General features: G+C 42.4%; 1 protein-coding gene across 2 annotated transcripts; it reads left to right on the top strand.

Moving 5' to 3' along the window:
• The first annotated feature begins 6,602 nt into the window (after window positions 1-6,602).
• Window positions 6,603-15,924, top strand: CUNH14orf180 (chromosome unknown C14orf180 homolog). 2 transcript variants are annotated; one of them, XM_039712848.1, is made up of 4 exons: window positions 6,603-7,082; window positions 9,371-9,497; window positions 11,223-11,249; window positions 14,039-15,924. In XM_039712848.1, the coding sequence occupies exons 1-4, from the start codon at window positions 6,618-6,620 to the stop codon at window positions 14,236-14,238; spliced, it is 819 nt and encodes a 272-aa protein (XP_039568782.1). In that variant the 5' UTR covers window positions 6,603-6,617; the 3' UTR covers window positions 14,239-15,924. The 2 variants fall into 2 exon arrangements, with proteins under 2 accessions (XP_039568782.1, XP_039568781.1); XM_039712847.1 differs by having other exon boundaries at window positions 14,036-15,924.

Below are 15,924 nucleotides of genomic sequence, written 5' to 3'. Positions count from 1 at the left end.
ATGCTCTGCTTTGGGATGAAAGCACAACTTAAATATTCAGCTTGCCTCTGCAAAACATAACTGGCTTTCAACCTGACTTATCTGTATAGCCTGATGCCAACAAGTGTACTTTGATGTTCTGCCTGAATTTTCCCTTGCTTATTTTCTTTGCCTCAGCTTAAACTGAGATGAAATTGAATATAAACTCTAAAAGCTCTCAGTCAGTTTTGAAAATTGTACCAATTACTTTTTGTTAAACCTATTTGTTTTTCTCTGAAATCACCAGTCTCCAGGGCTTGGAGAGGTGGAGGAGAGAGACTTACATGCTAATTAGAAAAACAAATATCATCAGTAATAGACTTAACATTAATGTAAATCAGCTGCCAATGACAGAGGGATTTGCCACTTTCTTTTTCTAATCTTTATCATCCAATATCATCATCCAAATGCTTTCCAATTCATGGGGGTTTTGTACTCATTTGGGCTTTTGTTACACTTCAATCTGCTCTTTTCTCCATTTTTCTGTTTTTTCATGTCATTAATCTAATCTCATCCTCTTCCAAGGTGACACTACAAATGGAGCTCAAGTGCATTTACATCAGTGCCCTCAAATCATGTTGTGTAGTTGCCTTGGTGCTTTGTGATTCCCTTGGCTCCTTCCCTTCCCACTGCTGTCAGCCCTGCTTGTTGCCCCTCTCAGGGCCAGTTTGGCATTAATGGCTGCCAGGTTTCTAAAATCCTTTTTAGGGGAGGCACCGTGGCTCACAGAAGTAATTTGGAGTCTTTTGATACCTGGGATTAAGACAAAACCACTAATCCCCTTTTGAGGCTGAAACCTGCAGTCATCCTAGCTGGATTTCTCCTCAGGTCAAAGCTCACCAAGGAATGTGGGCAGGAAGCCCCAATGAACACAACATCAAGCACAGAGAAATTACTGCTAAAATAGAACTCCTGAAGATAAATTCCACTTTTCCTACTTCTAAGGAGCTTTCTTTGCATACCTTTTCTCTTTTACGCCAGCTCAGATGTCCTCCTGCTGGCAGTGGGTTTGTCCAAATTCACCTCACGGCTGATGGCAGCCCTGCCATCAACAGCAGCCCAAATGCTGAGGGCAGAAGTTACAGTTCCACTAGTTTTCGTTCCTGAAATACAATGAGTGCGTAACAAAAGCTGCCTCAGAACGACCTCACTCGATCCAGCCCTGTCCATCTCCCACATCCCACATCAGCAGGACTGACTGATTTGGAATCAGTGAGCCAACAGCAGATATTAGCATTTGGTTCCTTGGTAACTCTTATTTGATCAATACATATTTTACATTTTGGGCCCCAGTGACAGGATGATCAGAACAAATTAGAAAATCTCAGGTGGAATAAACCTAATGGCAGCGGGACATTTCTAAAAGAAAAATGCATGTTGAATCACAAATAATAGCTTGGCTGCAATCTCAGGAGTCTAATTATGAAATGGATGTGGAATCATTCTGTAATTATTTAGAAAGTTCATTTCAGCAGCCAGAAATTCTCTCTATGTTTACTATACATCATCACAAGTCTTCTGTGGTTATTTGTAACATCTACCCGGAAAGACACATGAATAAGAGAGGCAATTTTAAGAAATGGATACAGATCCAGGCCTTTTATAAGTCAATGAACTCATGCCAGGAATAAATTGAGACCAAATTCCTCAACAGAGTTAAATCACTTCCAGTCAGTCCAAATAGAGCAGAGCTTGCTCTGCCCTGCAGCAGGGATGTTCTCACCATAATGCAAAACCCTGCAACACTTCTGCTCCGTGCTTCTATCTTTATCTTAAAAAAGTGCCCAGTTTAAAACCAGGAAAAATCTGTGCACCTTGTGGGTTTAAACTGGTGCCACAGCTCCAGGAACACAATCATCACTTTGAAGAATTTGCTACATGGTCCCTCTGCACTCAGCGCTGGTGAGGCTGCACCTTGAATCCTGTTTTCAGTTTTAGGCCACTCACTACAAGAAAGATATTGAGGTCCTGGAGGAGGTCCAGAGAAGGGGAATGGAGCTGAGGAAGGGTCTGGAGCACAAGACTTATGAGAAGCAGCTGAGGAAGCAGCTTCAGTTTTGACTGAAGAAAATTAGGCTCAGGGGAAACTGTCTCACTCCTTACATCTACCTGGAAAAAGATTGTAGATGGGGAGTGTTGGCCTCTTCTCCCAATTAACAAGAAATAGAGCAAGAGGAAAAGGCCTCAGATTGCACCCGGGGAGGTTTAGATTGGATATAAGGAAAAAAATTTCTTCACCAAAAGGGTTGTCAAGCACTGGAACAGACTTCCCAGGAAAGCGGTCGGGTCACGGGTCCCTGAAGGTATTTAAAAGACATTTAGATATGGCACCTGGGGATGCGGTTTAGTGGTGGCCTTGGCAGTGCTGGGCTGACACTTGGACTCACTGACCTTAAACATCTTTTCCAACTAAAACAATCCTGAGATGCTCCATCTGCAAGCAGTGCCATGACTCTGCCCTCAGAAGTGAGTTCTGCTGTGATGGATCAGATGGCCACATGCAGCACACCACCCCAATCCAATTTTACAAAGGTTAGCAATCCAGGCCCACAGGCCCTGGGTGAATGGCCCAGGCCTGCCCTCCTGCACCAAAGGGGCACTTACAGACCTGTGTGACCATGAGACCTTCCAGCACAGAGCAGTAACAACTAAAGGGCAAAGAGGCCCCACAGGGAGGGTAACTCTGTGTGTCCCTCATGGAGCACACAGGGGTTGTTGGTGCTGCACTTTGCACTGATCACAATTGCACTTCCTTGGGGAAAAACACACCTGGACACACAGCTCCCTGGCCATCACAGGAACTAACAGATATACAAGAAGGAAAACTGATGGCTTTCATCCTGGCTGGCTACACACACCAAGTGTTACCAGAACCTCTTCACATTCAGTGCTCTGTTTCCATTATGCTTTGCTGTTGCTCTTTTTTTTCACCAACTCCATGAAAAAACCCCACTTTGGATTGATCACCAGACAACAGATTAATCATGATCCTTCTGGATGTGGAATGGAAACATGCAGTCCAAAGAGCTGATTTTTGTCTTGAGGCTGGGATTTACACAGTGCTTTCTTTACTGGAAAATTGAGGAGAAGAAATGGTGCTGTATGACATCTCATGGGTGTCCCAGAACTCTCAACAGTAAATCTGTTTCTCCAGAGGCAGAAAAAGGAAGAAGGCAACAGCTAATTATACTCTGTGGGGCAATTTGCTGTTTTATTTCCTGATGTACTCCCTGACTAGTGGAAAATCACTCTTGGCAAACACAAAACTTACCCTGTTTCCAAAAGGTGCATCTCTAAATTATTAATCAAGAGTACACAGAACCGCGAAAGGTGGAATAGTGAACAAAGGCTCAATTGACACTCTGGAAGTTGAGGAAGCTATGGAAGACTCCCCTCTAATTTATTTATTCCTTTTCTGTTCTGTTATCCTGATATGCTGCTTCCAGTTACCACTGCACCCCACACTGTATGGTATTACGTGATTTTGTTTTCAGATTGTTGGAGATAAAGTTACTTCATTATTAATATATGCACTGTGCATATCCATAAATATTGAATATATACGTGTGTGTGTGTGTGTAAACCTACTGCAAGTGTTAATAGTTAAGATAAACGAAGTCCATTATTGCAATGAGTGACTATTTCTATGACCCTATTTGCAATAAAAGCAGATTCAATGATATGAGAAAATTGCTAGGTTTCAGAATAATTGAACCAGGCCAGACGAATCCCCACAAAGGCATCATTTACAAAGTACTTTGCTTGTCTAAAATATTTATTCCCACAGAAGGAAATGGAAAAAGAGTTCATATGGTTACACGGCTATCCTCTGAGTGTAAAATTGTTTTATCATGTTATGTTTATTTCCTAGACATCTTCCACTGAGGTATTGTAGAAAAATACTGGCTGTGCAGTTAATTCCTTTGTGTGGACTGTTCATACTTATTCTCTGGAAAGTCAATCATGTTTTGTTTAGGCATGTTTTGTTTTTCTGCTGAGCAAACACTTAAGCAACCCTTTTCTTGTAAAAACTTATTTGCATATACAATGTGCACCATTCAGTGTCAGTAGCTACACAGAGAGTTGAAATGTTTTTGCTTTCTCTCCTATGTACCATGGGAAGTAGTGGATTTCTTGATTAAAATGTTGGTGTTTCTCTTTAAGACTGCATTATATTGTTCGTGTTTAAGGGCTACATCAGTAGTTATAGACAATTTTAGTTTGTCTTTTATTGAAAGCCTGGATAGATTTTTTACTATTAAACATTCACAGCAAAATGATTCCAAGCAATCTACAGACAAAGAATTACTCCCAGCAATTATCCACTGAATAAATCTGAATAATGAATACATTGACAAAAGTCACTATCTATTTGTGAACAATTAGCTGAAAGAAATAGAGGTGACACTCACAAGCTAAATAATTCATTTATGAATTATTTGTCCAGCTTTGTTTCTGATGTTCTTTGCATGAAATGAGATCAAATCTTAGATGAAAAATTACTTTAAAAAGAACAGCAATATTAAAGGAAATTCTTACAGATTCTAATACAGGAATATCCCACTATAGTAACTATTATTTATTACTAGTGATTTCAAGTGCTAGAGAAGTTATTTTCCTGGATTCTTTTGCTTTAAGCATTGGGCTGTGTTTTATTTCTAACATATATCCAATTTTGGATTGTTAAACTACAATCAAAAGCACTTAGTAGGAATGGAACTGTCCCTGTCATGAGATTTGAACTCCTGACATCTTTATCCACTGAAACTTGAGTGCCCAGGTAACTACTAATTATTCAAGCATTTACAACCATTACTATCAATATAATTAGCACTTCTTGAGATAAAAGTGAGAATGCCACTACGAAATTATCATCCCTGGCATTTAGATAGCAATCTTTCATGAAAACATTTATAAGCTGCCCAATTATTTTTCAATCAAATGAACAAAAAAAATTGTTTACATTTAAGGGGAATCTAGAACTGAAAAGAAATGGTTTCTGGCATGAAAAATTATAAATGTTGTCTCCATGTGTCCATTTCTTGTACACAACAAATCCCATCAACTTCTGCATTGGTGGTTTTTTGGTTTTTATTTTTTTTTAAATTACCAAAATATCTTTGACCAAATACCTAGAAAACTGTAAAATCTTCCTTTGAACAAAGCCAGGTTCAGTGAAAAAGATATGAACAAGGTTTTTCCTTTGGATCTAAGAGCTGACAAATGCATTGCCCCACTCTGCAGGAATAAGAGGCTGCACAAGACCTTCTTATGTGCCTTGCTGGGCAACACTAATAAAAATAAATGAGACAGTTCCCATGGAAAACTCAAAACTAGATGAGGACTAGCGTTTGAGTTCCCTAATCCCACCTTCATTGGTTTTTCTGGCCAAACCAGGCAGGTAAATTCCTTTTACATGAATTAGTAGCAAGTGATTACCACAACAGGAGGAAGGAGGAGCCAGAGAAGCCAGGAACCATGGTTTGACAGGTTTTGTCACCTTTCTGTCTAGGATCTACTATGAACAAAATCTCAAAGACTGTCTTTTCCCCACCAAAAGCCATCCTAGTTGTACTGAAATAACCTCTGTGGAACACTTGCAGGACACAGCAGAAAGGGCATTTTGGAAGCATTTCACAAGGCCTGCAGCTGTGAGTTGGTTTCAGCATGAGGAAAAGCCCTCCATCACCCCAATGCACAGGAAAGAGAAGGTAAGGGGACTTTCTTCAGGGTAATTTTAGATATGGTGCATTCAGTGGAGAGCCCTAGACCAGCCAAATCTATTCCTCTCCACATGGATGCTGATGTCACTGAGGGCAGGCTTGAGGACAGCACACCCATGCAGAGGCTGAGCTGCAGGAAGCAGCAAGTCCTGAGGAGTCTGCCAACCCCATCAGCCACAGAAGCCTCCTCTGCTGCTCTGGCCCAGTTTTCTCTGGGGAGGTCCAAACCCTTTCCATCTACTCACCCATTCCCCATATCCCTAAAAGGAAGAAAGTAAATAGTGAAGCCCACTGAGCAGCTGTGCCCTCTGGCTCCCAGAGCCTGTATGAGCATCTTACCACCCTCTCTGTGCTGCAGAGCAAGGGCCAGCCTGAACATGACATGGAAATATCCGTCCAACCACCTGCTATAAAACCAAACCATGTACATTACACATGGCACTGCAAAGAAATAGCTCCAGGAAAGGAACTACAACAACAACAAAAAAAAGCACAAGCTTGTGCTTGCACGGACAACAAACCAGTATGTTTCAGCAATCATGGCAGGTATTTCTAACTAAAAATTGTGTATTTGATGATGCCCAGCCTTCAGCATTTGACAAGGGACTGTTAAAGCCTCTTGAACAGTAAATCACCTCTCTTTCTATCAATAATCTTATTACAATATGAGTAGAAATGTCAAATGTTTAAATCCCACTTTATTACTATAATAATGGATTTAATTTGTAAAACATATAAAGTGAGGCCATAACTGTTCTGGAGGGAGATATCTGTCATCCCACTATATTTCTATAATTTGCTGGTGACTTTACCCACATATTTTGAATGGAGGAAGGACTAAAAGCAATCCCACTTGCAAGATTTTTGTGATTGGGAATGGATTCTGGAAAGGCAATCAACATGATCACAGAATGCAGCAATTGCTATCAAAAAAAACACTCCCAACTTCACATTCACAGAGAACAAACACGTAGGTGTTTGTCTGTGACTTGCTCTATTCAGGCCCTCTCCCACTGCCAGGACAGCTCTGCTTCCAGCTGCACAGGCAGCATTATCACTGGGTGCTATTTTTGGCTCCTGAGTACATCTCATCCTTCCCACGCCAGCCCTGGTACAAAGGACACAAACTCCTCTCTGCACTCCTTGTCCTGCACGGTGCCGCTGCCGGCTCCGTCCCTGCTGCTCAGGGGTCTCCGGACACTTTTCCTTGATCCTTCTCAGTTTCTGGGCAAGAGGCTTTCCATCCAAAGCTTCGTGTGGGAGGCTTCATGTTGGCATCCAGAGTACATGTCCCAAATATGTCCAGCCTCACTTTCTGATCCTAGTGCCAAAGAGCTGCAGGTAAGTAATCTTCTCATGGGTGATGAAGTCCCTGTGTCCAGTGCCTGGAGCTTGTTACAAATGGGTTGTTTTTAGGGTCATAGAATTTCCCAGCTATCACTTTGGTAGGTTTCCAGCTCTTGTCACAGCATGCTAACACCAGATTTCTGTCTGAGGGAACAGTGTTTTGTTCATTCTGACAATGTAGAGCTTTGATTTCTGTAAGCTATTAAAGTCTAGTGAATATCATGAAATCACTTCCTTTTTAAGGTCTTCCTTGGCTAGGTGCTATCCAACCAGCACGTTGTTTCATGTTTTTCTCTTCTGATGTGATGTCACTGCTAAGAGTTTGGAAAAGCTCATATGGGCAACAGCTGCACTTGGAGTTATAAATCTCTTCAAACATAAGGTTCAGTTTCCTTGGTCGTGCCACAGGAGAAGCCCTTATAGCTATAAGCACCCCTAGCCTGAGCTAGGCTGTGTCTCCCTAAACCTGTTTCATTTTACACAGAATAATCAAATATTCATTATGTTAGTAAGTGTGTGTGTGGCTGTTGCAGAGGGATTGGGGTATTCACCTGGTAGATGAGAGACCCTGCTCCCAGTGACCGCTCCAATGAATATTTAAGTATTACATATTAAGTATTCATTGCAGCAAGGATAGGAGCAGACTTCTGCCACCCCCAAGGGAGCACCCAAACACGAGGCTGTAAAGTCATTCTTTCTTTCTTTCTTTAGCTCAATGAATATTTAATTATTCAAGGCCAAACAAGACAGCTCCAGTGGCAGAGACTGAGATTCCCTGCACTATAACCCTGATGATGAGGGCATGTGTATAAGACATAGCTTTGTATTTCTTTGGACTCAGAAATAAGTGAAATCCAGGTTTTCCATAACCTGAATGGGGCTTCCAGCTTCTTAGCTGGTGAATGAAAAACACAGAGCTCCAACACACACTGTCCCCAGTCCTGAGACAGAGGTGATATGACCCCAGGATCAGAGAAAGCATCCTTAGCAGTGATGAGATTGGTTTTATGAATCTCTCAGGAGAAGGAATCAAAGCTGAAGACATTCCTCACCCCATGGCAGTTCCTGATGGCAATGTAATATGTCTTTTGAGGTTATCCAGGATGTGATGTGTAAGAAAACCTATTTATCCCCTTTACTCTGGGGTCTGACATCCCCAGACTGCAGTCAATGGGACCTAATCCTGTTTCTGCAGCCCAAGGAGTGGATGTGTGAAATGGTGAGCATGAGGAAAGCATTCAACAAGAAGGCAAGACAATGGCATTTGGGTCTAAAAAAGGACAAAAGTAGATATTTGAGGAGTAGAAAGGTTAAAGCAAGGAGCAGAACTGAAGTAAGAAGCATGCAATCAGTGAATGGGGGAACAACAAACAAGGGGGGGAAAAGGGAGCAGAGAGAAATCCAGAAGAAATAATAACCTTTATCTAGCAGAGGAACAGAGGGGAGAGATAGAAAGGGCTAGAGAAGATTACTTCAGTCTTAAAAATAAAACATTAAGAATCTCTACTCCTCACTTTGAAAAGCAGAAAAATTGCCATCTGCTCTCTACTGCCAGAGGACAGTGGGTGTCTGAATCAAGGTTCTTTGGATTCACTTTGGGCAGTTGACTGTGGGAGCACTCCCATGCAGAACAGTGAGTTATTAATGTTATTGCAGCTCTGTTTCTTGTAATTTCAAAGAATCCACTGCATTATGATTGTGTTGTCAAAGACTAAATGTGGTTTCCAAGCAAAAATCAGAGCAACAGCATAATTGTTATATTGAAATGAAAATAAATTACCTTCTTGTACCCATCAGGAGTGCCCAATCCCAAGTCAGCTGCACAGTCCCAGTTGCTGAAATGATAACACTGTATTCTGAATGGAAATGCTTAGCTCAGAACATTTCAAAGGTGCTCCAAATGACATGCTTCATATATTTCATATATTTCATATCACATTTATGTTCTTCTAAGAACAGCCCAAGGCTGTTGAGCTGCCACCTTCAGCAAATATTTGTTACTATAAGTTAGAGAAATCCTTTCTGAACATTTTGCTGTCCATTGCTTTATCTAGCCTTTTCCCTGAGAATACAGCTTCAGAGTACTGCAGATGAATGGCAATGTAGGAATATCCCTTTTGTTTGGCTGTAAATATCACAGTGGTCTGGCTATGTCCAAGCAGAGGTGTGACATATCATGTCCTTCGAGGGACACTAACACATCCACTAAAGATCAAAAGTTCACCCAGATACTTCACCCTGTTTGAATGGTCACGTGTTTTGTGTTTTGGTCAACTCTTCAGACAGATGACAGCAGCTCTCCTCCTTCCATACTGAGGAAAAGGCCACCTGTGGACCAAGCTGTGGGGGAAAAGCGGAGAGCGGAGCGAAGGGTTCGATTTCGTGAGCCAGAAGAAGTCATTGAACATGGTATGCTCAAGCGAGCAGGAATTTTGGCGTGACTTTTCCAGCTTTTAGCATCCACTCTGTCTGTCCACATCAGCTTCCCCCTCTGATGATGTTCAGCTCAGCACAGAGCAGAGGATGGGTGATGTTTGCTCTGTGCTCTGCAGAACTGCTCTGGTCCATTTGCCTGCCTGCCCTGGGAGGACACAGGCTCCTGCCTCACGCTCAGCTGCTGTCACAGTGACTCCTGAGTCTGCCCCCACAGGGGACATTGTACACCCTGGGCCTGGCTGGGCCCCAGGGCTTCCCCAGAGCAAGGTTTCCACTCAGACCAAATTTAAACATAATTATGTCACTGTGGGTAACTAGCATGGCACAGAATACAGCAGCAGAGGTCTGAGCCTAGCGGCCAGGATGTAATAACTTCTGCCAACAAAGGCACCCAAGGACTGACACCGCTAACAAAACCTCTAGTCTTTTCATTCATGAGCCAAAATATTGCAAGTAGGTCAACTGGGAGTGACCTTCAGCAGAGGTCTGGCACAAGGATCCAGTTTGCAATTCTGCACGTGCTGAATGCCATACCAAATAATAATTGGTGTTACCTTCTGACTTTCCCAAACCCATCCAACCAAGAAAATTGTATTTATTGGTAGAGAACTAAAATTTTATGGGTTTTATATGTCAGTTGGTCAAAACACAGGTGGCAGAATGGTAAAATTTCTATGTCAGCCACCTGTTTGGACTGCTGCAGCTTCTGAAAATAAATCTTGGCATCTGCTGTGCCTATAAACAAAACTCTCATTTGTTTGGCAATACGTTGTTTGGGATGCATGAAGGGGAAGCTGATAAGCTTGTTGACATGGCCTGGGCTTTCCCACCAAAACTGAACTCCTGGAGAGACTCAGTGAGCCAGCCTAACATTCCTCGAAGCTCATCTGACTGCTCAAGAGCAGGATTCTGATGGGAATGAATAACTGCCTCAGTTCTCTGCCAGAATCCATGCCCCACATCAGCACTGGGAATGCTGCAGTCAGTCCAGCCCAGGGGACCAGGGTGGTCTCCCCTGGCTCTGGCTTCAGCAAAGCCACGCTGGAGCTCGTGCAGGGAGATGAAAGCATGGAGATGACTCTGACTCTTTGTCATAGAGACATGAGAAATGTTCCAACCCATCATTAGTATTCTGTGTTGCAAACAGTCTGTGATTTAGATTATTTGCTGTTTGTCCACACAATATTACTCACATTAAGGCTGGTAAAATGAAGGTTTCTGGCACCACTGAAATTTTTCCGTTTCCAATCCAGGACTTTTCATCCTGGATTGTGTCTGGACCTGGCTGCCAAGCAGACACATTTCCAAGATATTGTTGATGAAAGTTATTCTGACAGTGCTTTCTTGACTTTATTCTTTCAGCCTGCTGGTCTAAATCCTTTCCTTTCTAGGAATTATGTGGAATAGGGAGGGGTTTTAGCAGAGCTGTTTCTTGACCTCCCTGCAACAGCAGCAATCCTGCCTCTGAATTCTTGCACACAATAATTTTTCCTCACTTTCCTGAAGTGCACCTGCATCTGCATGTTTGCATGGGTTGGGTAGATCCTCACCCAGAGCCAAAAGTAGTGTAAGAGGTTGCCCAGCATCTCCAAGGTGCCAGGCAATTTCAGAGGCACTGCTGGGTTCTGGCTTTTCTTGTTCACCCACTGCCAAGAGATCATTCCAGGCAAGTAAAAACATTTTCATTTTGTTTTCTAGTAATTTCCTGCTGTGACTACGTAGTGGGTAAGTTGAATTTTTCACATTATAACTGTGAGCCATCCACAGCATTAACCTGAGTTTGCTTTTGCAGCTGGTGGGATGCACTGTGCAAATAGACCCTCCATATACACAGCAGTTTGTGTTGTCAGTGGTTGCTGCTTTTTCTTCTCAGCATAAGCAGCACAAGGTGCTGATGAGATCTGGTGCAATTTTAAACAAGACATCTAGTAAGACAAATAGTGGAAACAAAAATTAAATCCCTGAAGCTATTTTTAATTTAAATATAATTAATATATTTTATGGCATTAGAATAGGTACAGGTTTCTCACTAAGATATGCAGGGAAAGCACCCCAAGCTAAACAATAGTTCTCCCTGCTGAGTTTTGTATGAGGGGAAGAGGCAATTCATTTATATGCTATCAGCAGGGTAGAAATAATAAAAATAATTGGGGGTTTTTCTGGGGTTTTTTGTGGGTTTTTTTTTGTTTTGGTTTGGGTTTTTTTTTTTTTGTTTTTTTTGGTTTTTTTTTTGAGGCCTGGCAGCCTCGCAGACCCCAAGCACATGAGTGTGTCTGGATATTCTGATGATGGTGATAATTTCTAGAGGGCCTGGGCAACATGCAGCCCCTCTGTAGGTAGTGAAGGGGAGAGGGGTACCTATACACATGTATATATACACACACAGAGCTGTAGTTTTGGGAGGCCAAAAAGCCTCTCAGGGAGATGTCCCCATATCCCTCAGCTTTTGCTCTTGTCCAGGAAGAGGGGCTGTATGCTCATGACAATGGAAGCATCATCTAGGGCTGTTATTGGGCTACAAACAGGGTACTAGAGCCAGAAAAGGGCCTGGGGGAAAAGCAAAGATCAAATATTCTTCAGGGCATGGTGGAAATGTGTACCCAAGGCAGGAACTGAAACAAAATTTCCTGTATTCAGGTCCAGTGCTTTTCTCAGATGAATTGCCATGAGACTGGGCACATGTCTTCCAACAAGCAATTTAACTAACCAATTTAAGCATTAAAATTCTAATTGTAATCTAGAAAAGCAAATTTGATTTTCAACACCTAAATGTAGTGACAGGCTGAAGCTCTTATGTGCACAGCTCATCACAATTTTGCAGGTGGAATTACTCTTCTGCATTATTTTTTTCTGTTCATGGATAGAGCATGTTTCATAACTGAGAGGATATAAGGAAAGTCCAGTTTTACATTTGAGCTCGCCCAGAAATTTCCCATGGAAAGCAACTTTTTAAAAGTTGAAACAGGTTACAAGCACTTCATATGAAAGGGCTGATGTGAAAAGCTGTTCAGCTTCCACAGGAAGGTTTCCCTGCTCCCACGTGTGCTCATCAGCCAAGCCCCACATTGGAAAAGGCAGGTGGGGCACCCAGTAGCTGTAGCCTGTGGTGTGGGAAATCTCACCAGGGAAACACCAACTCCCAACTAACAAATCTCTGCAAAACTAGAAAGTGGTGAGCAATTCCCTGGCTAAACACCTTCATATCAACCCTTCATAGAATAACGCCAAATAAACAAATTTATAAAATCTGAAGCCTGCACATGGAAAATTTGAAAACAGAAAGAAGGGCTAAATTCAAATGAATAAATTACTTGCTGCAAATAATTCACTCAGATCTATTATGGGACATTGATTTGGTTTCTGGTTAGCTATAAAATGACTGCCTATTAACATTTTACCTTTTCCCCATACACTTTTTGATACATTATTATGTGTTTCTGGCTTGGTTTTATGACTTTTACCTTCCTCTCTGTGCATCTGTATGACAGTTTAATTGACTGGTGTGTATTCCAGGGCTCGGAGTAGAAGCTAATTTAAATATGTTACAGCTAATGTTGGCCCTTTACCCATAATAATACACTCCACATTTTTATCTCCTTATTGATTATGTGCATATGGCAGGAAAATAGCTGCACACTATGGGTTTTATTCAGGCATGAATTTGGCTTTATGCTGCATGTTTAATACTCTAAGTGCTTTATGAAATAGTGCCGACTGTGCAATGGCCATGCAGGCAGCCTGAGCAGCCAGAGCTGAATCCAACTGGATCCCCAAGGCCCAGGGATGGATACACACAGCCAGGGACTGGGACACAGCTGAATGCAGCCCTCGGATTTTCACATGTGTGCTGTGCCCGACCTGCAGCACTTTAAACATGTTTGAAAAAATATTTTGAAGGCAAGGAAAAATCTTTACAGTATCCTCTTGCTGAAGAGCAAGTGCAGAGCATGTTCTGGTGTAATTAGCACACATAGCACTCTGAGGGTGGTTCAAACTGCCAGAGCTTTCTGAACATGCCTCTTGGTTAAGGGAGCCATGTTTGGGTTCTTCCCATTATTAGCCCCAAACAAGCTCATTTACCAGGCAAAAGGACAGAAATCTATAGCTTCTCTCTTTTATGGAGCATTTGTGAACATTAAATAATTAGACCAAGTAGCTTCATATTCTCCTAGCCTTCAACTTAACACTTAGGGTGAAGGTATAAAAAATAATTGCTGGAGGGGAAGTTGAGATCATGCATTAGCTATGCTAATCCTGTTCTTATTGTATGTAATTAAACTCTTTAAATGCTCCATTAGATGATATCTTTCATACTCACCACCTTCCATCAGGAGGTGTGACTCACTATCACTTAACTGATGCCTGCAGAAGTGCTCACCACCAGAGCCCTCTGTACCCTGCTGCTGCCAGAACTCTGGGACAAAGGCATCAGCAGGGGATCAAATTTAGGAAGCGTTTAAGATGGCACTAAAATAATGCTGCTTTCTTTTTTTCTCCTCATCGCCATTCAGCAGATGACAGGACATCATCTGGATTGCCTGTGCTCCTGTGGCTCCTGTTTTGTACAGTGCTGATCCTTGCTGTGAGTCTCTACTACACCAGCATGAAGCAAGATGTCACAGTCCTGGAGGAATTTCAATCCCGACTTGTCATCTTCTTTCTTCACATAAGACACGTTGCTCAGAGGTGCTGGACTTGGTTTCTGAGGCAGTAGCAGTGTCCTCCAGCCTGACACTGCTAAGAAACATCAGTGCAAAGCTCCCAGCCTACTGCAGCCACATGCAAGGAACACATGAGCATCCACCTCAAAGAGCAAGGAAATCACCCCTGCTGTGCACCATCCAGCAAACACTTGTTCTCCTGTTTCCTTCTTTGTTGTTTTCCTTTGTTTCCCATCAATGAACATTCATACTAATGCCTTGAGGTCCCACCAAACTCATGTTCCATCCACCCTGAAGAGCAAACAAGTATCTGGATTTGGTTACCCAGAGTTTATAAGCTGCTGATATGAGGAGCAAAAGCGGAGAGAGAAATACATTGATCTGTGCAGGCATCAGCAAACTCACAAGTCTTGTGAGTCTCGGGTCAAGGCTTTAGATACCAAACCATCTTTCTCCTCAAGTCTCCTAAGAATTATTCTGCAAAGGTTAAAATAAAGCTGAGCTATTGCACAGACACTGCTCTGCTGGCCAAAGGCTTGGCAAGCTGCTATATTTATACACCTGAAACAATTATTAGTAAAATCCCAGCAAATGGCTTTCTTGTTTCCTTTCATGCATTTTTTTCATCCATGGGCAAAAGGCTGGTTCTTAATGCTTCACTTGACTCCCAGGTGTAGAAAAGAACAAGAAAACTCATTTCTTGTTCTTTTCTACAAATAAACAGAAAATAGTTTATTTGCCTAAGATAATAAATAGCAGCATTGAAACCCAGGTTAATCATCAAAACAGTAGTTTAATCCTGTGGGCTTGATTCAGTCCATAAACCCCACAGGCTGACATGCAGGATTTATGATAGTGCTTGTATTCAGACAGAGGTTATGCCTGAGTATTCAAGGCCTTATATCATGATAATATGGACTGCTTATGAAGGTGTGGAATGCAAAGTTCCTTTATCATTATCCCACCATCCTATGCATTTCTCTGAAAGGAATCCTTTTAATGGAGATCATGTGAAACGGTGCTCTGGCTATCTGAGAGGAGAACAAATGACTGCAAGTTCATGAGCTTCAAAGAACCAGCACAAACAGCTTTTTAGATCTTAGATTCTGCTCAGCTAGCACCTGATGTCTGCCTGGGGTTATTTACTATGGTAAAATTGACATCAGAACCTGTAAGTAAAAGAAAAAGAGGAAAAAAGTCGGGGGGGGGGAACACTGTAGAGAAGATAAAGAGATGTCTGCAAGACCTTGGCTTATATTCCCCCTGCCATTGCAACCATCAAAAAGAAAAAAATGGTGCTTTATTTCTAGTTATTTTTTTAAAAGAGGGCCATGCATCTGCCCCAGCAACCTTCTCCCAGGCAGCCCAAGAACTTTAACCAGGAGAGGATAAACAGGAACACAACGTGCAATCTCCTCTCCGGAGAAGAGGGGGCAGCAGCTTGATTGAGAACAAGTCAGAAAAATTGCAGCCCAAGACATAAAGAAGTGCCTTCAGTGGCTCCTCTTATGCCTCTCCTAAGCTGTCAAAGCCACAGGCAGGCATTGGACACGGGCTGGCCTGGAGAGCAGAGGGTGCTCAGGGAAGCAGAGGGTACTGCAGGAGCAGGGTTTGGCTCAGGGGGTTGTGTGCAGATCACTCAGGTACCCCAGCTCAAAGGGTGAGTCCCACCCCTGCTTCCCTCCCTTCTACCCTGTCTCAGCCCTGCTGTTTAGGTAATAAAGAAGAAAGGTTTTAAA

This window comes from Passer montanus, unplaced genomic scaffold, assembly GCF_014805655.1.
Source record: "Passer montanus isolate IOZ18808 unplaced genomic scaffold, ASM1480565v1 scaffold27, whole genome shotgun sequence".
Taxonomy (NCBI): domain Eukaryota; kingdom Metazoa; phylum Chordata; class Aves; order Passeriformes; family Passeridae; genus Passer; species Passer montanus.
This window is presented reverse-complemented; position numbering and strand designations above follow the sequence as displayed.